General features: G+C 36.3%; 1 protein-coding gene across 1 annotated transcript in view; it reads right to left on the reverse strand.

Moving 5' to 3' along the window:
• The window catches only part of LOC101975769 (phospholipid-transporting ATPase ABCA3), a 130,027-nt gene that overhangs the window by 91,774 nt on the left and 11,664 nt on the right, over positions 1-26,589 (reverse strand). Inside the window, exons 3-5 of the mRNA XM_078024246.1 lie at positions 16,773-16,900; positions 12,945-13,101; positions 9,321-9,580 (exon numbers count right to left, since the gene is read on the reverse strand). Of these exons, the coding sequence (XP_077880372.1) occupies positions 9,321-9,580; positions 12,945-13,101; positions 16,773-16,900 (545 nt within the window). The remainder of the gene's footprint in view (positions 1-9,320; positions 9,581-12,944; positions 13,102-16,772; positions 16,901-26,589) is intronic.

Below are 26,589 nucleotides of genomic sequence, written 5' to 3' on the forward strand. Positions count from 1 at the left end.
ATGTATCATACTTTAATCAAAAATTTAGAAACAAAATTAATAACCTGCACTGCCTGTTTGTATGGCGTGACCTGGAGACATAAAGAGAAAACTGTAGCTGAAAGTTGGCAATAGATTTCAAAGAGATTTCTCATTAGTAAAACAAGAGAAAGACAAAATCAGGAGACAAATAAAGCTTCAAAGTGAACCATTTTAGCTGGAAGGGAAAGGGTTTAATATGAAATAAAACTAAGGGGAAACAGGAGTTAGAAAAACCAACAGAGAGGATTGAGGCAAGATGGCGGAGTAGAGGAGACCTCGCTGTTGGCGTGACTCCGAGCGAGCGGTTGGAAACTCTCCCCCAGAGAGGCCCCCATTCATGAATTTAAGCTTCATGGAGGCTGTGACAACATTTTAAATAGTGGTTCGTTACAAGTGCAGCCCCAAACACAAGACCGGCCAGCAGCGCACGCAGCCCGGGACCCTGCCAGAGCCGGGCGGAGTGAGCGCCACGGAGTTCCAGATCCTTTGGGGCTAGAGCACCCCAGACTGTGACCCACGTCCACAGGGCACTGGACCCAGGACCGAAGCCTGGACTTATAAGAACAGCCCAGCTCACCGGACACCCGGCAGGGAGACAGATGGTAGCCATCTTGGAAAACCACCTCATCAGCCTTGGGCGAGGTAACAGGAAGCGAGACTGGTGTCCGAACAGGTGTGACCCAGCCCCTCCACCCAGTTGTGATAACTCAAAGCCTTTCTTGCCAGCTCTCGGTGGGCGTGAATATCAGATGGAATAGAGGTTGCCAGTTTCCAACTCCCCCTCTCCACAGCTGTGATGACTGGGTGACTACCCAACACAGAGGTAGGGCTCAGTTGATCAGAAGCGCCGCGGGGCAGCCAGGGCCCTGCAAGCCCAGAGTGAACCCAGGGCTGCGGATAAGAGTCCCAGTAATTGGGGCCTGGAGGGCAGGAGAAGTGAGGGGAATAGAGACCGGGATTGCAGAGACACCAGGCAGGGGAGGGAGAGCCAGCTCACAAGGATTGCTTCCTCCACCCTGAGGGCAGACTCAACCTGGAATGCACAACGCCACCTACTGGAAGAGAAAACAGAATTCTAAGAGTGCATTTTTTTCATTTTCTTTTTCCTTCTTTCCTTTTTTCTTTATATCTTTTTCTTCTCTCTTTTCTTCTATCTTTTTTCATTCTTTTTTCTCTATCACTTCCCCCTTTTTTCTTCTTTTCTTTTTACTTTTCTTCCTCTTTCTCTTCCTCTCCCAACCTCCCGAGTGTTACTATTTCTACTACATGAAATTTACTAAATGCAAATAGGTTAATGTTTCTATGCTTCTTATTGTCCTCCCATGTTCTTAGCTACCCCAAAAATACCTGATGTCTATTCTCCTGTTAATAACCCCCTTCATTAGGTTTCTCCACCAAAGTAGATAAGACATATTAACCCCCATACCCTCACATCTTTACCCCTAAACATAAAGTCCTATGCCTAACCATCAGTTCTCTATATGCCACCAGAATTTGTATGCCTTTTATGAAACTAATGAATTTGTTTTAAATTACAATTGAATCTAACATCTCTACACATTGTCTCCCATCACAAAGGAGAGATCTCGGAACTATACAAGAGCAATACAAATCTATAGGAGAAAAGAATAACACAACAGTCACACAGAGCTGCAAACAAATGTGAGCAACATGAAAAAAAAAAACAAAGAAAAAAAGGACCACAAACAATGCAGGACAACTCAACAATAGAGGAGTAAATAGGTACAGCAGAAAGAATGTCAGATAAAGATTTCAACATATACATGCTTCAGATGACCTGGAGTCTCAAGGAAGACCTCTGACAGCAAAAGCAGACAATGAAAGATCACTTTGACAATGAATTACATAAACAAATCCAAGAAGCAAAAGATCAACTCTACAGGGAGATAGAGGTTATACAAAAAAACAAACAGATATCCTGGAAATGAAGGAAATTATAAACCAAATTAAAAACTCAAATGAGAGTATCACCTGCAGAGTAGAACACTTGGAAGTCAGAACATCAGACAATGAAGACAAAGTATATCATCCCAAAAAAAAGTGTAGACAACTCAGAAAGGCTGATAAGAAACCATGAGCAGAACATCCAAGAAATTTGGGATAATACAAAGAGACCAAATTTAAGAGTTATTGGGATAGAGGAAGGTATAGAGGTCCAAACCAAAGGAATGAGCAATCTGTTCAATGAAATAATTTTTAAAAACTTTCCAGACAAGAAGAATGAAATGGAAATCCAAATCCTAGAAGCCTACAGGACACCGAATGTACAAAACCACAAGAGATCCACATCAAATCACATTATAATGAAAATGCCCAACATACAGAACAAGGAGACAATTTTAAAAGCCACAAGAGAAAGGAAGCAGATTACATTTGGGGTTAAACCAATTAGGTTAACAGCTGATTTTTCAACACAGACTCTGAAAGCTAGAAGATCCTGGAACAATGTATTTCAAATGCTGAAAGACAATGGGTTCCAACCAAGAATCTTGTATACAGAAAAAATAAGCTTCAGGTTTGAAGATGAAATAAAAACCTTCCATGATAAACAAAAATTAAAAGAATTTGCAGCTAGAAAACCGGCATTTCAAGTCATCCTTGGCAAAACATTACATGAAGAGGAAATGAAAAATAACAAGGAAAATCAACAGTGGGAGGTAGTACAGTAAAGGGAAAAAACTAATCAAAGAGGAAAAACAAATCAAGTTAAATAACAAAAAGAAACAAACATGGCTGGAAGTACAAATCATATCTCAATAGTTACCCTAAATGTTAATGGCTTAAAATAACCAATCAAAAGACATAGGCTAGTAGTCTGGATTAAAAAAAGATCCAATAATATGCTGCCTACAGGAGACTCATTTGATAGAAAAAGACATACACAGACTGAAGGTGAAAGGTTGGGAAAAATCATACCATTCACATGGACCTCAGAAGAAAGCAGGCGTATCCATACTCAAAGCAAATAAAATGGACTTCAAGCCAAAGTTAATCAAAAGGGTTAAAGAAGGACACTACATACTGCTAAAGGAACCATTCACCAACAAGACATAATAATCATTAATATATATGCCCTAAACAATGGTACAGCTATGTTCATCAAACAACTTTTCTCAAGTTCAAGAGACAAATTGACCACAACACAATAATCATGGGTGATTTTAACATACCTCTCTCACCACTGAACAGATTTTCCAAACAAAAGTTGAATAAATAAATTATAGAACTCAATAACACAATAACTTAGACTTAATTGACATATATAGAATATATCCACCAACATCAATCGGATACACTTTTTTTTCTCAGCAACACATGGGTCCTTCTCAAAAATAGACCATATATTATGCCATAGGGCAACTCTTAGCAAATACAAAGGAGTTGAGATATTACCATGCATTTTATCTGATCATAATGGAATGAAATTGGAAATCAATGATAAAATAAGGAAGAAAAATTCCTACATCACATGGAGAATGAACAATATGCTACTGAATGAACAATGGGTTACAGTAGATATCAATGAGATAAATGAAAACACTGACACAACATATTGAAATCTCTGGAACACTATGAAAGCAGTACTAAGAGGAAAATTCATTGCATGGAGTTCATTCCTTAAAAGAAGGAAAAGCCAACAAATAAATGATCTCACACTACATCTTAAAGCCCTAGAAAAAGAAGAACAAATCAGCAGCAAATGCAGTAGAAGACAAGAAATAATTAAAATAAGAGCTGAAATCAATGAAATTGAAATAAAAGAAATGATTGAAAAATTGACAAAACTAAAAGTTGGTTCTTCAAAAAAATAAATAAGATTGACATACCCTTAGCCATGCTAATGAAGAGAAGAAGACAGAGAACCCAAATTACTAGCATACGAGATGAAAAAGGCAATATCACAACAGACACTATAGAAATACATAAGATATTTTCAAATTATTTTGAAACCTTATACTCCAATAAAATAGAAGACAGTGAAGGCATCGATAAATTCCTTAAGTCATATGATCTTCCCAGATTGAGTCACGAAGATATACACAACAGACCAATACCAAGTGAGGGAATAGAATAATCCATTAAAAGATTACCAACCAAGAAAAGCCCAGGACCGGTTGGATATACAGCAGAGTTTTACAAGACCTTTAAAAAAGAACTAATACCAACACTCTTCAATCTATTTTCAGGAAATAGAAAAAGAGGGAGTACTTCCAAATTCTATGAGGCCAATATCACCCTGATTTCAAAACCAGACAAAGATACTTCAAAGTAAGAAAACTTCAGATCAATATCTCTAATGAATATAGATACAAAAATCCTCAATAAAATTCTGGCAAATCGGATACAAAAACATATCAAAAAGATTGGGCACCACGATCAAGTGGGATTCACCCCCCTGGATGCAAGGCTGGTTCAACATATGGAAATCAAAAAATGTAATTCATCACATCAATAGACTTAAAGATAAGAACCACATGATCATCTCGATAGACACAGAAAAAGCATTTGACAAAATACAGCAACCTTTATGTTCAAAACACTAGAAAAACTAGGGATAACAGGAACTTATTTCAACATTATAAAAGCTATCTATGCTAAGCCTCAGGCCAGCATCATCCTAAATGGAGAAAAATTGAAGGCATTCCCTCTAAAATCTGGAACAAGAAAGGGATGCCCTCTCTCAACCACTTCTATTCAACATAGTTTTTGAAGCACTGGCCAGAGTAATTAGACAGATGAAAGAAATTAAATGAATAACTATAGGAAAAGAAGGACTTAAACCAGCACTATTTCTGATGATATGATTCTATACCTAGAAGACCCAAAAGGCTCTACCAAGAAACTTCTAGGACTAGTAAATGAATTCAGCAAAGTGGCAGGATATAAAATCAATATCAGTGACAAATTCTCTGAAAGGGAAATGAGGAAAAACCACCCCATTCACAATATCCTCAAAAAAAAAAAATACTTGGGAATCAACTTAACAAAAGAGGTGAAAGATCTATACAATGAAAACTATAGAGCCCTAAAGAGAGAAATAGAAGACCTTATAAGATGGAAAGATCTACCTTGCTCATGGATAGGCAGAATTATATTATTTAAATGGCCATATTAACAAAAGCACTTTACAGATTCAATGTGATTCCAATCAAAATCCCAATGGCATCCCTCAAAGAAATAGAAAAAGCAATTATGAAATTCATCTGGAAAGATAAGAGGCCCAGAATAGCTAAAGCAATTCTAGAAGGAAGAGTGAAACAGGTGGTATTGCTATACCAGATCTTAAACTATACTACAGAGCAATAGTAACAAAAACAGCATGGTACTGGCACCAAAACAGGCTGGTAGACCAATGGTACAGAATAGAGGACACAGAGACTAACCCACAAAATTATAACTACCTTATATTAGACAAAGGTGCTAAAAGCATACAATGGTGAAAGAATAGCATCTTCAACCAATGTTTCTGGGAAAACTGGAAATCCATATGCAACAAAATGAAATTAAATCCCTATCTCTCACCATGCACAAAAGTTAACTCAAAATGAATCAAGGATCTAGGAATCAAACCAGAGACTCTGTGTCTAATAGAAGAAAAAGTAGGCCCTAATCTTCATCATGTGGGATTAGGCCCCAATTTCCTTAATAAGACACCTATAGCAAAAGAATTAAAACCAAGAATCAACAAATGGGATAAATTCAAACCAAAAAGTTTTTCTCAGCAAGAGAAACTATATGTGAGGTGAATAGGGAGCCTAAATCCTGGGAACAAATTTTTAACCCTCACACATCAGATATAGCTCTAATCTCTAGGGTATACAAAGAACTCAAAAAGCTAAACAACAAAAAAACAAATACCCAATCAACAAATGGGCCAAGGACCTGAACAGACACTTCTCAGAAGAGGATATATAATCAATCAACAAATACATGAAAAAATGCTTATCATCTCTAGCAATCAGAGAAATGCAAATTAAAACTACTCTAAGATACCATCTTACTCCAGTAAGAATGGCAGCCATTATGAAGTCAAACAACAACAAGTGCTGGTGAGGATGCAGGGAAAAAGGTACACTCATACATTGCTGGCGGGACTGCAAATTGGTACAGCCAATTTGGAAAGCAGTATGGATATTCCTTGGAAAGCTTGGAATGGAACCACCACTTGACCAGCTATTCCTCTTCTCGGTCTATATGCAAAGGACCTAGAAACAGCATACTACAGGGACACAGCCACAACAATGTTTATAGCAGCACAATTCACAATAGCTAAAATGTGGAGCCAACCTATATGCCCTTCAGTAGATGAATGGATAAAAAAATGTGGCATATATACACAATGGAATATTACTCAGCAGTAAAAAATAACAAGATCATGGCATTTGCAGGGAAATGGATGGCATTAGAGCAGATTATGCTAAGTGAAGTTAGCCAATCCCAGAAAAACAAATGCTGAATGTCTTCTCTGATAAAAGTGGGGTGACTCAAAATGGGGTAGGGAGGAAGAGCATGGAAAGAAGATTACCTCTAGATAGGGAAGAGAGGTGGGAAGGAAAGGGAGGAAAAAGGGGAATTGCATGGAAGGCGGAAGGAGACCCTCATCTTTATACAGAATACATGTATGAAGATGTAAGAAAAAAAAGAATAGCATCACCTTAGATGGGTAGAGAGAAGTGATGGGAGGGGAGGGAAGGGAATGGCGGGATAGGAAGGACAATAGAATGAAACAACATCATTATTACTGTGTGTATATATGTGACTGCATGACCAATGTGATTCTGCAACCTGTATACTCAGAAAAATGAGAAATTATATCCTATCTGATTCAAATCTATGATATGTCAAGGTCATTTTACTGTCATGTGTAACTAATTAAAACAAATAAAATTTTTTTTTAAATGAGAGTCTTCTAAAATAGATAGATGGTAAAAAAATAACAAGAGCTTGAACCAGAAGATGGCATTACCACAAGCAGAAGGAAAGAAGCAGATAAATCATGAGAGAGCAGAAAGAAGCAGAATTCATCACCTCACATATGCTGCACAGAAGGAACTCAGAAAATAGAGAAATCACTAACACTGGTGCTACAGCCAATATCCTGTGCTAACAAGTAGTATCTTATTAATCATCACAACTGGTCTTCATGCTAGGAATATCTTCATCTCCATTTTACAGATGAAGTATAGAGAATTTAATAAACTTACCCCAAAGTTATAAAGGTAGGAAATGGTTGGATTCTTAAATAAGATACTGCATAGATAAAACTGAGGTTTCAAGCCTGGAAGATTTGAGGATAATTTCATTTGTGCGACCAGGAAACAGGGGAAGAGGTTCAAACCACTGCCCAGAACAATGGCTTTATCTCTACTGACATTTGTCTTTTTGAACGTAAGCATCATTGTCTCCTCAGTAAACACAGTGCCATTTCTTCAAATGAATATAATTTGACAAGTATTCCCCAAACCACCTTAGAAAAAAACTTTATATGTAGGCAAGTCCTTGAAAGAAATATGTGCAAAATTCCCAAAGTTGGAAGTTAATGGTGTATACATTCACTTCCCCTGATTTCCTCCGCCTCAGCATTTCTTGAAACCTTCCCTCTCAGTTTCAATATTCTAAACCACCTTCAATCAAGCCCTCTCTGCTTTTCCTCTGATCATCTTGTGATTGGGTCCTCATCTTCAGGCTTCACAGCCAAACTTCATCATCAAACTATGTCCTATGCATCAAACTAGGCCACGGGCCATCTTTGGGTGTACTGAGAGTTAAAAATGTTTTTTTTTAACTGAAATAAAAAACCATAGAATAGATACATGTGGCCCACAAAACCTAAAATATTACCATCTTTGTTTTCCATAGAAGTCTGGTAGTCATAAAGGGCACGGTGACGCATGCCTAAATCCAAGCAGTTCAGGAGGCTGAGGCGGGAGGCTCGTGAGTTCAAAGCCAGCCTCAGCAATGGCAAGACACTAGGCAACTCAGTGAGACCCTGTTTCTAAACAAAATACAAAATAGGGCTGGGGATGTGGCTCAGTGGTTGAGTGCCCCTGAGTTCAATCCCTAGTACCTCCACCCCAAGAAAAGAAAAGTATGCTTGTCCCAGCTCTAAGCCTCCTCCATACCCCTTTCTGGAGGCAACAATAATAGGAACACATTACCCTGTTTCAAAGACCATGCCCTAGTCCTATCTGCCTGGTGAATTCCCATTATCCTTCACTGTACAGAAAAAGCAACAATCCTTCTGCACTTCCAGAATGACTTTCATTGGCTGGGGGTGAAGCTCAGCAGTATAGCACTTGCCTGTCATGCAGAAAGCCCTATATTCCATCCCCAGTATCACACACACAAAAAGAATAATGTTTTCCACCTGCATAGGTAATTATTATATCATAAAATCACTAAATAAATCATATCATTACTGATATCTTAAGAAAGGTTTTCACAAATAGGAATTCATACCTTTGTAGGTAGGAATTTTTTTCTCTTTTTAAACTACCATTTGTCAAATGCTTTCTATAGGTCTAGAAACGTAAAAATATCTCTCATTTAAATCTCCTAATAACCATAAAAATTAGTTACTACTATCCTCAATTTACATCTAAGGAAAGAGACTATGCTCACAAAGTTAACAACTGGTGAGAACAGGATTTAAACTTAAGATCTGTCAGATCTCCTGAAACAAAAAGAGGTAATTAATAAATGCTGAATAAACTGATGAATAGATTGACAAATAAATGGCTTTCTCTCTGACTTCAGAGCCACTATTCTTCACAATATGGCTTTGATTTGACTTAATATTGAATGTCATCTCAAAGGAGATTTGAAGGATAAAACCTGGTAAAAAAATTAATCTTTTAAAATCCTAAATGAGAAAACACAGATTGTTAAGGTTTAGATACTAAAGAATCACAGGATCATAGAATGTTGGAAGTGAAGTGTATCAATTTATCTAATTCTAAAACTCTAATGATTATTTCTTCATTGCTCATTTTATTTCAAAGCTGATTCAGAGCATTTAATATTTGACCTCTGTTCGTAGCATTCTTTTCAAATAGTCATACAGTCAATAAAACTACAAGTCAAATGGAGAATCGACATAAAAGCAAAACATCAAAAATTGATAAGTAACATCATGCACACTCTAGCAAGTCCACATTTGCATATTGCTACTGCACCATATCCATTTACCTTTGCCAAGTACACATCAATAATCCAACCCTCCCCTCCACACACATCTGTAACAAAGGCCCAAAATTTTACAAAGAAAATGAAGTTACCTTTAATCTCTTTTCCTTTTCCATCATAATGGTCCCAACAACAATAAGTATAACTTGAGAGAATGTAAATAAAGCTGTCCAAGGAAATATAATTATGAATTGCCACATAAACCCATCATGATAATATTCAGGGTATGGAAATCTCTTAACGTAAATTTCAGTATTATCAAATATCTGTTTTGCAGCTTCACCACCATGATATATCATGATGGCCTTATCTAAGGAATGTTGCACAGTAAGGAACCCTTCTCTGAAGTATCCTAAATGAGAAAACAAAGATTGTCAAGTTTGGATACTAAGAAAAAGCTGTATAAGCTAAGAAGACAAGTCGGGTAACTCAAAGCTTTTAATTCAGAAAACAAAACAATTTCATGAACATATACTGTGATTTGGGATCCACATATAATAAACACCATGAAACTGTATTACTACCTTCCCCAAACTAAAATATTATGTAAAAATGGAACAGTTGTTTTATGTGATTTTTATCAAACTAAATGAGAAGTACAGCAAATATTAGGCAGAATTCTTGCTATAGTTTTCAGTGTATATGTCCCTTCAAAAACTTGTATGTTTGAAATAATACTCAGTGAGATAGTTTTGAAAGGTGAGGCTTTATAGGAAATGATTAAGTCATGAATATTCCACTCTCATGAAGAGAAGTGGTGCTCTTATAAAAGATTTTGAAGGGAATACCATAATCTTTTTGCCCTTTTCCCTTCACACCACATGGAGACACAGCTTTCATCTCCTCCAGAAGATGCAGTGAGTTGTCATTGTGGAAGCACAGAGAAAGCCCTTTCCTGAGGTCTAATCAGAGGGTACACCTTGGTCTTGGATTTCCTAACCACAGACCTGTGAGAAATAAATTTTTATTATTTTGAGTTGTATAGTCTGTGGTATTTAGTTATAGCAGCCTGGAATTGACTAAGACACTTCTATACACTGAACATGTGAAATAGAAAGGAAACTCAGAAAAAAATGATACAATTCAATTTACAATAGCATCAAAAAGAATAAAGTACTTAGGAATAAATTTAACCAAGATGATGGATAACTTGTACACTAGAAACTATAAAATGTTGCCAAAATAAAATTTAAAAGACACAAGTCATTTGAATCCCAAATTCATGAAATTCTTAATATTATTTAAGGGTCCATACTTACCCAAGGAAACCTATAGATTCAATGTAATCACTATCAAAATCACAGTTGTATGTTTCCTAGAAATAGAAAATAACATTCTAAGCCTGGCTCAGTGGCACACACCTGTAATCCCAGCAGCTCAGGGGGCTGAGGCAGGAGGATTGCAAGTTCAAAGCCAGCCTCAGCAAAAATGAAGCACTAAGCAACTCAGTGAGACCCTGTCTCTAAATAAAATACAAAACTCAGTGATTTGAGTGCCCCTGAGTTCAATCCTCAGTATGCAGCTCTCCAAGAGAAAATAACATCCTAAAATCTAAATGGAATCCCAAAGAATCCTGAATAACAAAAACAAACAAGAAGAAAGAACAAATCTAGAGTTCTCACATTTCTCCATTTCAAAACATATTACAAAGCTATAACCAAAAGAGTACGCCACTGGCATAAGGACAGAATAATGAACAGACTAGAGAAATAAACCATTTCATCCGTGGTGAAGTGATGTTTATCAGGGTCTCCAAACCAAACAACAGGGAAAAGACAGTCTCTTATTAATAAGTGGTACTGGGAAAAACTAGGTATCCAGAAAAATGTAACTGGCTTCCTACTTATGATATACAAAAACCAGATGAAATGGAATGAAAAACCTAAATATAAGACCCAAAATGAAAAATCTCCTAGAAGAAAACATATGGGAAAAGCTTTATGATACAGGATTTGGTGATGATTTTAAAACTGTAACAGCAAGAGAAACTAAAAACTTGACCAATAGGACTACATCAAACTCCAAACCTTCTGTGCAGCAAAGGAGTAATTAAATTTAAGAGGGTAGACATCATTTTAAGTATTCTTATCAAACACACAAAATGTGTCCTCACCCTTAAAATTCACCAAAATAATCTGTTTTAATCTTCTCACCTACTACCTTTCTCAATTGATCTAACAGACAGCTATGGTTTGGATGTAGTTTGTCTCCCAAGGTTTATGTCCTGGAAGCTTGGCCCCAGTGTGGTGACACAGAAGTGGAGCAAACATTCAGAGGTGGAGGCCTAGTGAGGTGATTGGGCCATAACTGCCATCAGAAGGGATTGATACTGGTCTCATGGAATGAGCACAAGTAGATTAGTTCCTGCAGAGTGAGCTGCTGCAGAGTACGCCTGGCACCTCCCTGCTCTGTTGCTTCTTTGATCATGTACATGCCCTGTCTGCATATGGCTGTTTCCTTTCCATTTCTCTGATGTTTCAATGCTTCAGATGTTGGTGCCATGATATTTAAACACTCCAACAACCAGAATACTGAGAAAATAAAACATAACCAAGCTCAGTCAGGTATTTTGTTAGAGCCATACAAAACAGATTGAGACACTGGTAAAAGTCCTAATAACTAGCATTATAGAATTTTGGTGCAGACAGACATAAGAGATCACCTTCCAGAACACTTTGGGTTATCTAAAGAAAATAAGATTAAGATCTTAATGATCCCAAATAACAGAATTTAAGGGGGAACAGGTCAACTGACTCCTGATCACATTACAGTACTACTTACAAAAGAGTGTCTCATTACACCAAACTTAAATATTAATTTGATATACAAAGTCATTCAATATTTGTAATTTGTCTATCTTCTTTCTTTTTTTGTAGACAATATTTTAAGTAAAATCTCTCTTCAAAAATAATGTTGCATATAAATATTTTTATAAGATCAACTCTCTCTCTCTCTCTTCTAAGACCATGACATTTCCTACCATTGTTCCCACAGAATATCTTTGGGATGCAGCATATTAATTATAAGATATTAGATTCCTTTTTAGACTCTTGATTAGAAAAATATTCTTAATGTTTTTGATAAAATGACAAAGTACCACATAATCCCACCTTCCTGAGTTCACAACTACCCAAATCTTTATATATTTTCATATTTATTTTCCAAAGCCATAACTGTATTTATAGCTCTATATTAATCAGAGCTGGAAGTAATTCTGTCAAATTGTAACCATGTGCTTATCACAGATAATTTTCACTATTTTCAAATTTTAATGGTAATGGTAAATTGAACATAGTTCTTATCTTCTGTTGAATAATTTCCTAAAGAAAATTAGGAGCATTAGTTCTTAGTGGTGTTCTTTTTTTTTCTTCAAGGTAATTTAGAAAAATTAAAATTACCTTTGTGTGATTAATCAAAAAATCATCAACATAAGTATGCAGGACATGTTGGTATGTAAAAATATATCTATCAGATCAGCAGACCAGAAATTTACCAACTAAAACTATTTAAATGTACAGATATAAAAACTTCAGGAAACAATTTAAAGCAATATAGACATTTTTCATAAGATTTCATATGTTTGTTTTACAATATAAATTAAAATGAAAAAAATTACTGCCACAATGAAAAAACAACTTTTTCACATCTAAAAAATGTGTAGTGCCTGCCTTCATGCAATAAAATAACAATATAAATATGCTTAAGGATCTGCTTACCAGGCTCTCCCCCATCATCTTCCATGGGGTTTCTATGAAATTCAGGAGGGGTACTTGGAAAGAGAAGAGCTGTGTCCCATTTCGTCCTTTTATCACTCTCAGGTATTGTATCTTCTGAAGTTGAATAGTACTTACTAAAACGCAGATGATATTTTACCTAAAGTGAACCATAAAAAAACAAACATTTTAAAACAATGAACATTGAAAAGTAAATTTATGAAGGAAAGTAAAACACAAATTTTTAAATTGTGTTTTGAGGACAGAATGAACAATTTAGGATTCTAAATGAAGAGAAACAACACTATCACTGTGACATGGGACAAACAGTAAATAAAAAAACAGGCAAAAATTGAAATTATCTAAACTTTTATCTGTCCTCTTTCACCTTGATGACATTGGCATCTGAGTTTCAAAGTCAACAGTGGGGCTTGGTCATCTTTGTGAATACTGTTCTAGACCCGCAATTGGTCTGCCTAGTGAATGAACATCAAAAAGTCTACTTAGGGTGATATCAGAAAGATGTTAGAGAGGATTGTCCCGGAGAGCCTTCACAGAAAGCCCAGCCCGGCCCAGAGCAGGTTTCACACCTCCAGCATCCAGAACCATGAGGAAATTTGTTTGTGTTGTTTTAGGCCATCCTGTAGTGCTTTGTCCCAGCAGCCCAAGGAACCCAAGGCAGGTCGCCCTGAGAATGAATAACCTTTGCAATAAATGGTGCTGGGATAAACTTGTATTGACACAGAAGCAACCAGAAACTTGATCTTCTTTCAAATTATACACACAAAAAATTTATGTATATTGTAGATCTAAATATGAAAAGAAAAATAATAAATCTTCTAGGAGAAAAAAAAAAAGAAAGATGTTAGAAAGGGAAGTACCAGGCTTCACTATTCCATACAAACAGGAACACTTTGTTGAAAATCCCAAAACATGAGAATAATCTGGAATCATCGATGGTACACAGAACTGAGTAAAAAAAAATGCATTAAAGACAATGAATGACAAGAGCAAGACTTCTGAGTAGAAGTAATTCTGCTCTCAAAAAAAAATGACTAAAACATAGAATAAACAACTAGTATTCAACTGAGGGAGAGACAGATGTGCAGAGGGGTCTGATGAAGACACTGTGGAGCACAAAGACCCGAAGTTGCCTTGTGAAAAATGGAACAAAGGACCTTACATCTTCCCTCTCACCTCCCCAGAGGGATCAACTTAGAACCAGGAGGTATTTCTCATAACAGGGAAAAGGTAAGCTGAAAGCCCCTCTTGTCACCACAGACACCTGAAGTTTGTGCCAAGGGAGAATCCTGGAGCCAACCTAGGACCTGAGACCAGTTTCAGGAGCTTCTGGGGAAAATACTACGATAACCTACCCCTAGTGAGTCACAGCTAGTGATGTGGCATATATACACAATTGAATTTTACTCATCAATAAAAGAAAATAAAATTATGGCATTTGCAGGTAAATGGATGGTGGTGGAGAAGATAATGCTAAGTGAAATTAGCCCATCCCCCCAAAAAAACAAATGTCAAATATTTTCTCTTATATAAGGAGACTTATTCATAGTGGGGTAGGGAAGGGGAGCATGGGAGGAATAGATGAATTCTAGATAGGGCAAAACAGTGGGAGGGAAAGGGAGGGGCAGGGGGTTAGCAAGGATGGTGGGATGTGATGGACATCATTATCCAAAGTACATGTACAAATTGGTGTCAACATACTTTCTATACATCCAGAGATGTGAAAATTGTGCTGTATATGTGTAATAAGAATTGTAATAAATTCCACTGTCATTTACTTTTTTAAAAATCAATTAAAAATAAGATTAAATCAGGAAGTATCACAATATCAGACCTTAAACCATACTACAGAGCAATAGTAACAAAAATGGCATGGTATTGGCACCAAAATAGACTGGCAGACCAATGGTACAGAATGAAGGACACAGAGACTAACTCACATAAATACAGTTATCTCATAGACAAAAGTGCCAAAGACATACATTGGAAAAAAGATAATCCCTTCAACAAATGGTGCTGGGAAAAGTGGAAATTCATATGCAGCAAAATGTAATTAAACCCCTGTCTCTCACCCTGCACAAAACTCAACCCAAAGTGGATCAAGGACCAAGGAATTAGAAGAGGACTCTGTGCCTAACAGAAGAAAAAGCAGGCCTAAATCTTCATCATATCAGCTTAGTACCTGACTTCCTAACAAAACTCCTAAAGTACAAGAAATAAAATCAGGAATCAATATATGGGATGTATTCAAAGCCAAAAGCTTCTTCTCAGCAAAGTAAACAATCAATAACGTGAAGAGAGAGCCTACAGAATGGAAGAAAATCTTTGCCACATGCACATCAGATAGAGTACTAATCTCCAGGATATATAAAGAACTCAAAAAACTTAACACACACACACAAATATGAATAACCCTATCAATAAATGGGTTAATGAACTATGCAAACACTTCCCAGAAGAAGATATAGAATTGAACAACAAATACATGAAAAAATGTGCAACATCTCTAGCAATTTGAGAAATGCAAATCAAAACTACTCTAAGATTTCATCTCACTTCAGTCATAATAGCAATTATCAAGAATACAAATAACAATAAGTTCTGGCAAGAATATGGGTAAAAAGGTACATTCATACATTGCTAGTGGGATTGAAAAATGCTTCAACATCTTTGAGGAAAGCAGTATGGAGCTTCCTTAGAAAATTTGGAATGGAACCACGACTTGACCTAGCTAGCCCACTTCTCAGTCCATACCCAAAGGAATTAAAATCAGCATACTACAGTGATATAGCCACCTAAATGTTTATAGCAGCTCAATTCACAACAGCTGAAATGTGGGATCAACCTAGATGAATGGATAAAGAAACTGCAGTATATATACACAAGGGAATATTACTCAGCCTTAAAGAAGAATGAAATTATGGCATTGCAGGTAAATGGATAAAGTTAGAGAATATCATGCTAAGTGAAGTAATCTAATCCCAAAAACACAAAGGCTATATGTGTTCTCTGATAAGTAGATGCTGATTCATAATGGGGGGAGGGGGCATACACAAGGGAAGAATGGAGGAACTCTGGTTTGGACAGAGGGGAGAGAGGGAAGGGAAGGGGTGAGAAAGATAGTGAAATGAGACAGATATTATTACCCTATGTATGGATATGATTGCATGAATGGTGTGACTCTATAGTCATTTACAACCAAAGAAATGGAAAGTTGTGCTCCATTTCTGTAGAAATTAATTAAATGATGAAATAAAAGATCTGGTAAACTACCAAGTTACCATTGTCCTTTTGTATCCTCTTTAAGGGAGATCATAACCCTTATCATCTATGTATGTACTAATTCCAATGCAACCTGACAGAGCCTAACAGCTATTATTAAAGATTTAGAAGTAATTCTAATTAATAAAAAAGAAGCAAGTTTATCAGGTTGGAATCTCTGCTAGTACTTATATGTCTGCTTTTGCTTTGAATATGTTTGACCTGGGCATATTCTTTTTTTCTTGCCCACCATTTGAAGAAGAACTAGAAGCATTACCAGGCCAACTAGGTTTTCAAAGTTAATATCCTGACTAGTTAATGTTCCTATCATTCCATATTCCATTGATATAAGACCACAGGGTGGCAGATATAGACCCTCAACAGAATAATGCAATGCTTAAAATCTTGTATTTTTTAAGTTAGAACTAGATTCAAATGCATGGTCTGTTATAAATTAGCAATTAAGATCCTAATCAAGTTATAGTTTTTCCCACTAATTCTCTAAAATCTAAAAGTATAATTATCAGATTTTTAGATAAACTTTCTCACCGTAAGTGGCAAGTTCTCATCACTACTTTTGAAGTCATGATCAAATATGATGGCAGCCATCACAGGATTAGAATTATTTTCAGTCCTAATGTAATTTTCAAAAGATGTTTCTGAAGAAAAGCCACGAACTGTAGAAAGAAAAAAATCTAAATTATTCACATAAATGAAAAATGTCTATTAATACCAAAATCCTAATGGTACCATAAATTTCAAAACATTGTTACTAAACATTGACATATGAGGCCACTTAATGGATGTGATACAAAACCAAAATAAAAATAAATACATAAAATACAAATAAGGTTGTAATAGACCATAGATATGCACATAAAGCCCAGAACGAAAAAGCACCCCCCACAAGATAATGGAGACTATATTTTCATGACTGTGGAATAGGGAAAATTTTTTGATCAGCAAACAAAGAGCAATAAATATAAAGAAAAAGATTGAGGTATATTAGATTTTATTAAATTTAAGAACCATTACTCTTAAAAACCTATCACTAGGTAAAAAGTAAGACAGACAGAGCTCATATGCAATACCTATAATCAACAAATAAACATGTAAATAACGCCTAAAGTCAGTAAGAAAAAATAGTCAAGCCAATAGTAAAATGAACAATATTTGCATAAGCTCCTCACAGTAAAACAATACACTGAGTTGACCAAGGAGGATATGAAGATGTGTTCAATCAGATTTTAATCAGAGTAAAGCAAGTTAGAAACAAAATGATTCCATAACATATGCATCAAATGGCTAGAATTAGGTAAAGTTGTATCAATATTTGTATTCATTAAATGAAAATTATTCATTTTTTTCCTTTTCCATATAAATAAAAACATGACATTTACCTTAAAGGTAAGTGATGGATGCTATCATCTCTGTCTATTACTAGAATCCAGTGAATTGGTTGCTCCATATTCATAACCTGATGCAAAGGCAAGCATCTTCTGGTTTCAAGCACATGGGTTATCTAAGCTATAAAAACTCTTTGCTTCCCCAAAATAGAAATACTAGATAAAATTTATGTAATGCATAGTTAATAATAGAAACAAAAAGGGGAAAGGAAAGTAGTTAGGGAGGGAGGGAAGGAGGGTGTGAAGGAAAGAAAAAGGAAGAACGATATAGGAAGAAGGGACAGACACAAGATATCCAAATTCCATAAATGAAGAGGCAGTTTCTGTTGTCTTCTCAACTCTCACAAGTATAATTTTCAACAGGGTAAAATTTGTTTTGTAAACAGCTTTTAAACTTTTTGAGGATATAGCTCATTTTTTTTTCATTCTTTTAAATGGGTGTGTTGTAGTTGTGCATACTGGTGGGATACGTTGTTATACATGATTTTATATATATGAGAATATGTACATATATATAATTTGGCCAATATCACTCACCAGCACTTCCCCTTTCTCTCTCCTCCTCCCACCCCCAGTCCCTTTTCTCTACTCTATTGATCTCCCATTGATTTTCATGAGATTCCCCACCCACCCACACACCTCTTTTCTTTTTTCCTCTCTAGCTTCCACATATGAAAGAAAACATGTAACTCTTGACCTTCTGAGTGTGGCTTATTTTCCTTGACATAATGCTCTCAATTTCCAAACATTTTTCTGCAAATGACATAATTTTGTTTTTCTTTATGCCAAGTAAAACTCTGATGTTTATATATACCACATTTTTTTATCCATTCATCTGTTGACAGACATCTAGTCTGGCTCCATAACATGGCTATTGTGAATTTCTCTGCTGTAAATATTAATACACATGTATTGATTGATAAATGTGCTAATTTCATTTCTCTCAGGTAAATACCAAGGAGTGGTATAGCTAGGTAATATGGTGGTTCCATTCCTAGTCTTTTGAGAAATCTACATACTGATTTCCAAAGTGGTTGTACTATTTTGCAGCCCACGATCAATGGGTTAGTGCATTTTTAGCTCATATCTGCAACAGAATTTATTGCTATTTGTATTCTTGATGATTGCCATTCTACCTAGAGATGAAATCTACATAGTTTTGATTTAAATTTCCCTTCTTCTTGCTCATTTCCTTTGCTTTGCAGAAGACTTTTTTAATTTGATGCCTTCCTACTTATTTATTTTTGGTTTTACATCATAAGCTTTTGTAGTCTTTTTTCCATTACAATTCTTATTACACATATACAGCACAATTTTTCATATCTCTGGTTGTACATAAAGTATGTTGGTACCCAATTCGATTCTTCATACATGTACTTTGGATAATGATGTCCACCACATTCCACCATCCTTGATAATCCCCTGCCCCTCCCTTTCCCTCCCACCCCTCTTCCCTATCTAGAATTCATCTAATCCTCCCATGCTCCCACTTCCTACCTCACTATGAGTCAGTCTCCTTATATCAGAGAAAACTTTCGGCATTTGTTTCATTGGGATTGGCTAAATTCAATTAGCATTATCTTCTCCAACACGATCCATTTACCTGCATATACCATGATTTTATTCACTTTTATTGCTGAGTAAAATTCCATTGTGTATATATGCTGTGGGAGACCATCCTTGCACGTGACTTGAGTTTCCTCCCTATCTGGGTGTGAGGCACTCAGTCACTTTTAATGTGGCAGAGCTTCCCCCTGCCTTCTTGGGCTCCAGAGCTTGTCCCTGTGGAGGCATATCTCACCACTGCCCCAAAGATCCAATCATCAAACCTGACCTTGCAACACTGCCCTCCTTGACCTTCATTAGATGGGATTTTCCCCAGAATTCTTTGTTCCCCAATAAAAGCCATCTCCCTAGTGCTCGCTGTGTCTTGCTAGTCTCCAGATCAAAATTTTTATTAGGGGACTTGAGGGTCTCCCTAACCCAGAAGACAGCAGAAAAAAATCACTTGGCTCACAGAAGAGCCTAAATGGATTTCTCAGTGGCCTATCTCAAGGGAGAAACTTAATTCATATGTTGGTTGAGGAACAACTTCAAGCTGGTCATATAGCCCTTGGAACACCCCCATATTTGTTATTAAGAAAAAATCAGGTAGTTGGAAGTTATTACAGGATCTGAGGGCAATAAACCATGCAATTCAGCCTATGGGATCATTACAGTCTGAACTTCCTTCTCCTAAAGGTATTCCTTCAGATTATAGTTTAATGGTAATAGACCTGAAAGATTGTTTCTTTTCAATAAAATTACATCCTGAGGATTGTGAAAAACTTACTTTCAGTGTCCTAGCAGTTAATTTTAAAGAACCAGTTAAGAGATATTCCTGGAAGGTTTTGCCTCAGGGAATGCATAATAGTACAATTTTATGTCAGAAATTTGTGGCTCAAGCAATAACACCTATAAGAAATAATTTTCCTGATGCATATATTATTCATTTCATGGATGACATATTATTAGCTCTTGCTAATCCAAAAGTACTTTCAGAAATTTTTACCCAATTAGAGACTTCACTCACAGCAATGGGTTTATGCATTGCACCTCAAAAGGTGCAAAAGATGCCTCCTTTTCAGTATTTGGACCATGTAATTGAAGGACGTACAATTTGTCCTCAAAATATACAGATAAGAGTTAAGGAGTTACATGCCCTTAATGATTTTCAAAAATTATTAGGAGATATTAATTGGCTAAGGCCATCCTTAAAGCTAACTACTTCTGATTTAAGTCCCTTATTCCAGATATTACAAGGAGATCCTTCTCCAACTTCTCCTCGAGCTACAGCAGCTTTGAGAAAAGTGGAAATTGCAATTAAGAATGCACAAAATACTAGAATCAATTCTCAAGAGCTGGTATATTTATTAACATTCCCAACTGCTCATGTCCCCACAGGAGCTATATGACAGATATTGGGAGTTGTTGAGTGGATTCATTTAGCCCACTCCCCTCAAAAGACATTAATTCCTTTTCATGACTCAATTAGTAATAAAAGGCAGAACAAGAGTTTTACAACTAATTGGATCAGAACCTGATATTATAATCATTCCATTTTCTTTTCAACAGAATAATTGGCTTTTTCAAGCTTCTAATTTATGGCAAATAGCTTTTGCTGATTTTCCTGATCAAATAGAGAGCCATTATCCTCATGATAAGGTCACACTACAGCTGAGCGACACATGTCTTCCACAACAACAGGCCCCTTAGGCCATGTTTGGTGGAAAGGTTTATAGACTGGTCAATGGAGAGATCGAGATCCAGTGATTATGTGGGGCAGAGGTCATGCTTGTATTTTTCCAGAAGGAGCTTTTGTCCTATTTGGTTGCCTGAATGTGCAATCAGACATAGAGGAAATAAAACCAAGATTCAAATTACTGAAGATTGACCCAGAGAAACCTTCCCTCAAAAGTAAGAGATTTTGAAGAAGGAAGATGACCCAGCAAGACCCTGTGGAAAAGCTGATCTCGTGGGAAGACCTGAAGAAGCTGACAACACACACTTCACGAGTGGTTTGGCTCCTAGGGAGAAATAAGACTCCGATGATGATGCTTGCCGCAGTAATAGAATTACTTGGCCATCAGGCACTTATTGGACCTATTTTCCAGATCCACCTTTAGTACACCCAGCTGTGTGGACTGGAGAATCCATCCCAGTATTTACTAATAACTCATATATGATGGGAGGATTTAAAGAAACTCATATTACTCCCAATCACGTGACTGGATTTAATTATTCTGGCTATAATGCCCAATTACCTTTGTGTTGGTCCCATGATAAACATGCTGGCTGTCTATGAGTATCGTTTGAGGAAAAGACAGCAATTGGGAGGCCTAGACTGATTAATCATACTATTAATGGAGACTTAAAACCTTATACTAGATCAGTTATTAAAATGGGACTTTCTCATAAAAACCAGTCATTTCTGCAGAACCTCCACAAATACCTCATTGTCCTAACAGTTCTGCAATAGAAATTGTCACCTTTCCAAGATGGATAGGTTGTGTAAATACCTTTCCAGTACAACATAAGGTGTCTAAATATAACTGGGTATATTTTAGATTGGTCTCAAAAAATTGATAAAAGACAATTACAAAAATGTTCTGCTATGACACTTACAGGATTTGTTAGCAATATTTTGACCTACAGTGAAAGTGGTATTCAGAAGGATGTTTGGTGCGTAATTGCAGCCTCAGAATTTTTACATTTTACAGACAAGCCTTCACCATAATTTGTTGGCAAGAACTGTAAGGAAGGTTCTTGCTATGGCTTACAAGCCTGTATTCAATCTCCTTATGTGTAAATTATTAGAAATGTGAAAGTTAAATGGGTAGATGATAGATATAATATAACATGTAACAAATGTAATCTAACTAATTGCATTACCAGATATAATAGAGGAAAAGGAGTTCTGATAGTTTATCAGCCCTCTTTTGTCTTACTGCCAGCTAATATTTCAGAGACATGATACGCTGATGCTGGTTTTCAAGTTTTACAACAAATACATGCCCAGCTATCGAGACCTAAATGTGCCATTGGAATTAATAATAGTGGGAGTTGTTGCCTTGATTTCCTTTATTGCCTCAACAGTCACAGCTTCGGTGGCTTTATCTCAAAATATTCAACATGCAAATTTTCTTAATAATTTGGCCCAAAATACTTCCCCAAGGCTCTTCACAATCAAATAAATATTGATGAAAAGATTGAGACTAAGTTAAATGCCTTGGAGGCAACTGTCATAAATATAGGTAATGAGCTTTCAGCTTTAAAGTTTAAAGAAAGACTTAAATGTCACACAAGTTATAAATATGTGTGTGTTACAGCAGCCAAGCACAAAACCTCCCTGGGATTGGGAGAAGGTGAAAAACTATTTATTGGGCATTTGGCAAAATAATAAAACAGCTTGGATCTTTTGGAGCTCCATCATCATATTCAGGATCCTTCTTCCTTAGCTAATCAAATATTAAAATAATTAAATGGCTTTAACCCTGGAAACATTCATAAACACTCAGCCTGGTATATTTTTGCATTGTTCTCTTTGCTAATTTTGCATTGTTCTGTTAATTCTCCTTTGTGTTGTAATTATAGGATGAAGAGTCTTCAAAACAAGAATTCAGGAGAGAGAGAGAGAGAGAGAGAGAGAGAGAGAGAGAGAGAGAGAGAGAGAGATAGATAGAGAGAGAGAGAGAGAGAGAGAGAGAGAGAGAGAGAGAGAGAGAACCATCACTTGCATGTGACTGAGTTTCTTCCCTGGCTGGGTGTGAGGCGCTTAGTCACTTTTAATGTGGCAGAGCTTTCCCCAGCCTTCTTGGGTTCCATGTGGAAAGTGTCTCACCACTGTCCCAAAGATCCAATCATCGCACCTGACCTTGCAACACTGCCCCCCCTTGACCTTCATTAGATGGGATTTTCCCCAGAATTCTTTGTTCCCCAATAAAAGCCCTCTCCCTAGCATGCTCTCTCTCACTAGCCTCTTTAGTAAAACCTTGCTGCCCCCCTGGGGAGCTTGAGGCTGAGGGTTTGAGGAGCCATCCCAGAGCTGGTTTAAAGGTAAAATGGTGTGTGTGTCTTTAATTTAAACTCTGAGGATTTTCCCACGTGAATGAACCATCACCCCGTGGGCACTGCCTGAGGACTAAAATATGCCATATTTTTTATCTATTCATCCACTAGGGGGCATCTAGATTGGCTCCACAATTTAGCTATTGTGAATTGTGCTGTTATAAACATTGATGTGACTGTGTCCCTGTAGTATGCTGTTTTTAATCTTTGGGGATAGTCCAAGGAGAGGGATAGCTGGGTCAAATGGTGGTTCCATTCCCAGATTTTCAAGGAATCTCCATACTGCTTTCCATATTGGCTGTATCAAGTTGCAGTCCCACCAACAATGTAGGAGTGTACCTTTTCCCCCCACATCCTTGCCAATACTTATTGTAGTTTTTCTTCATGATAGCTGCCATTCTGACTGGGGTAAGAGTAGTTTTGATTTGCATTTTTTGGATTGTTAGAGATAATGAACATTTTTTCATATATTTATTGATTGATTGTATATCCTCTTCTGAGAAGTGTCTGTTCAGGTCCTTGGCCTATTTGTTGATTGGGTTATTTTTTTTTTTGGTGCTTAGCTTTTTGAGGTCTTTATGTACCCTAGATATTAGTGCTCTATCTGATATGTGAGGGGTAAAAATTTGCTTCAGGATGTAGGCTCTCTGTTCACCTCACAGATTGTTTCTTCTGCTGAGAAGAAATTTTTAGTTTGATTTCATACCATTTATTGATTCTTGGATTTAATTCTTTCGCTATTGGAGTCTTATTAAGGAAGTTGGGGCCTAATCCCATATGATGAAGACTAGGGCATACTTTTTCTTCTATTAGATGCAGAGTCTCTGGTTTAATTCATAGGTCCTTGATCCATTTTGAGTTAAGTTTTGTGCATGGTGAGAGATAGGGATTCAATTTCATTTTGATTGCATATGGATTTCCAGTTTTTCCAGCACCATTTGTTGAAGATGCTATCTTTTCTCCATTGCATGTTTTTGGCAGCTTTTTCTAATATAAGATAATTGTAATTTTGTAGATGAATCTCTGTGTCCTCTATTCTGTACCATTGGTCTACCAGTCTCTTTTGGTGCCAATACCATGCTGTTTTGTTACTATTGCTCTGTAGTATAGTTTAAGGTCTGGTATAACAATGCCACCTGCTTCACTCTTCCTGCTAAGGATTGCTTTAGCTATTCTGGGTCTCTTATTTTTCCAGAAAAAAATTTCATGATTGCCTTTTCTATTTCTATGAGGAATGCCATTGAGATTTGATCAGAAAGCATTAAATATAATATAATGGCTTTTGGTATGGTCATTTTGATAATATTAATTCTGCCTATCCAAGAGCAAGGTAGATCTTTTCATCTTCTAATTTCTTCTTTGATTTCTCTCTTTAGAGTTCTGTAGTTTTCATTGTATAGATCTTTCACCTCTCTTTATGATTCTGTGGTTTTTATTGTATAGATCTTTTACTTCTTTCATTAAGTTGATTCCCAAGTATCTTATTTGTTTTTAGGTTATTGTGAATGGGGTAGTTTTCCTCATTTCCTTCTCAGAGGATTTATCACTGATATACAGAAATGCCTTTGATTTATGGGTGTTGATTTTTATATCCTGCTACTTTGCTGAATTCATTTACTAGTTCTAGAAGTTTTCTGGTGGAGCTTTTTGGGTCTTCTAGTTATAGAATCATATTGTCAGCAAATAGTGCTAATTTAAGTTCTTCTTTTCCTATATATATCCCTTTAATTTCTTTCCTCTGTCTAATTGCTCTGGCAAGTGTTTCAAGAACTATGTTGAATAGAAGTGGAGATAGAGGGTATCCCTGTCTTGTTCCAGTTTTTAGAGGGAATGCCTTCAATTTTTCTTCATTTAGAATGATGTTGGCCTGAGGCTTAGTATAGATAGCCTTTACAATGTTCAGATATGTTCCTATTAACCCTAGTTTTTCTGTTTTGAATATAAAGTTTTGCTGTATTTTGTCAAATGCTTTTTCTGTGTCTATTGAGATGATCATGATTCTTATCTTTAAGTCTATTTACGTGATGAATTACATTTATTAATTTCTGTATGTTGAACCAGCCTTGCATCCCTGGGATGAATTCCACTTGATCATGGTGCACAATCTTTTTTATATGTTTTTGTATTCGATTTGCCAGAATTTTATTGAGAATTTTTACATCTATGTTCATTAGAGATATTGGTCTGAAGTTTTCTTTCTTTGATGTGTCTTTGCCTGGTTTGGGGATCAGGGTGATATTGGCCTCATAGAATGAGTTTGGAATTACTTCATCTTTTTCCATATCCTGAAATAAATTGAAGAGTATTGGTATTAGTTCTTCTTTAAAGGTCTTGTAGAACCCAGCTGTATATCCATCCAGTCCTGGGCTTTTCTTGGTTGGTAAGCTTTTGATAGTGTCTTCTATTTCCTCACTTGATATTGGTCTGTTTAACTTGTGTATGTCTTCCTGACTCAATCTGGGCAAATTGTATGACTTAAGAAGTTTGTTTATGCCTTCAATGTTTTCTATTTTATTGGAGTGCAAGATTTCAAAATAATTTCTAATTATCCTCTGTATTTCTGTAGTGTCTGTTGTGATATTTCCTTTTTCATCATGTATGCTGGTAATTTGAGTTCTCTTTCTTCTTCTCTTTGTTACTGTGGCTAAGGGTCTGTCAATTTTATTTATTTTTTCAAAGAACTAAATTTTTCTTTTGTCAAATTTTTCAATTGTTTCAATTTCATTGATTTCAGCTCTATTTTTAATTATTTCTTGCCTTCTACTGCTTTTGCTGATGATTTGTTCTTCTTTTTATAAGGCTTTGAGATGCAGTGTGAGATCATTTATTTGTGGACTTTTTCTTCTTTTAAGGCATGAACTCCATGAAATGAATTTTCTTCTTTGTACTGCTTTCATAGTGTCTTTGAGATTTTGATGTTGTGTCTATGTTCTCATTTACCTCTAAGAATTTGTTTTTTTATTGATTGTTCAAAACATTACAGAGCTCAAGACATATCATCTTTCATACATTCGACTCAATTGGGTTTTGAACTCCCCAAATACATAATACAGACTCACTTCTGTTACATACTCACATTTTTACATAATGGCATATTAGTGACTGTTGTATTCTGCTACCTTTCCTATCCCCTACTATCCCCCCTCCCCTCCCCTCCCCTCCCATCTTCCCTCTCTACCTCCTCTGCTGTTGTTCAATTCTCTCCCCTTTTTCCCCCCCACCCCCTGCACAATTCACAATAGCTAGACTGTGGAACCAACCTATGCCCTTCAATAGATGAGTGGATAAAAAAATTGTGGCAGCTATACACAATGGAGTATTATGTAGCACTAAGAAACGACAAAATCATAGAA

Source organism: Ictidomys tridecemlineatus, chromosome 10 (genome assembly GCF_052094955.1).
Source record: "Ictidomys tridecemlineatus isolate mIctTri1 chromosome 10, mIctTri1.hap1, whole genome shotgun sequence".
NCBI classification, from domain to species: domain Eukaryota; kingdom Metazoa; phylum Chordata; class Mammalia; order Rodentia; family Sciuridae; genus Ictidomys; species Ictidomys tridecemlineatus.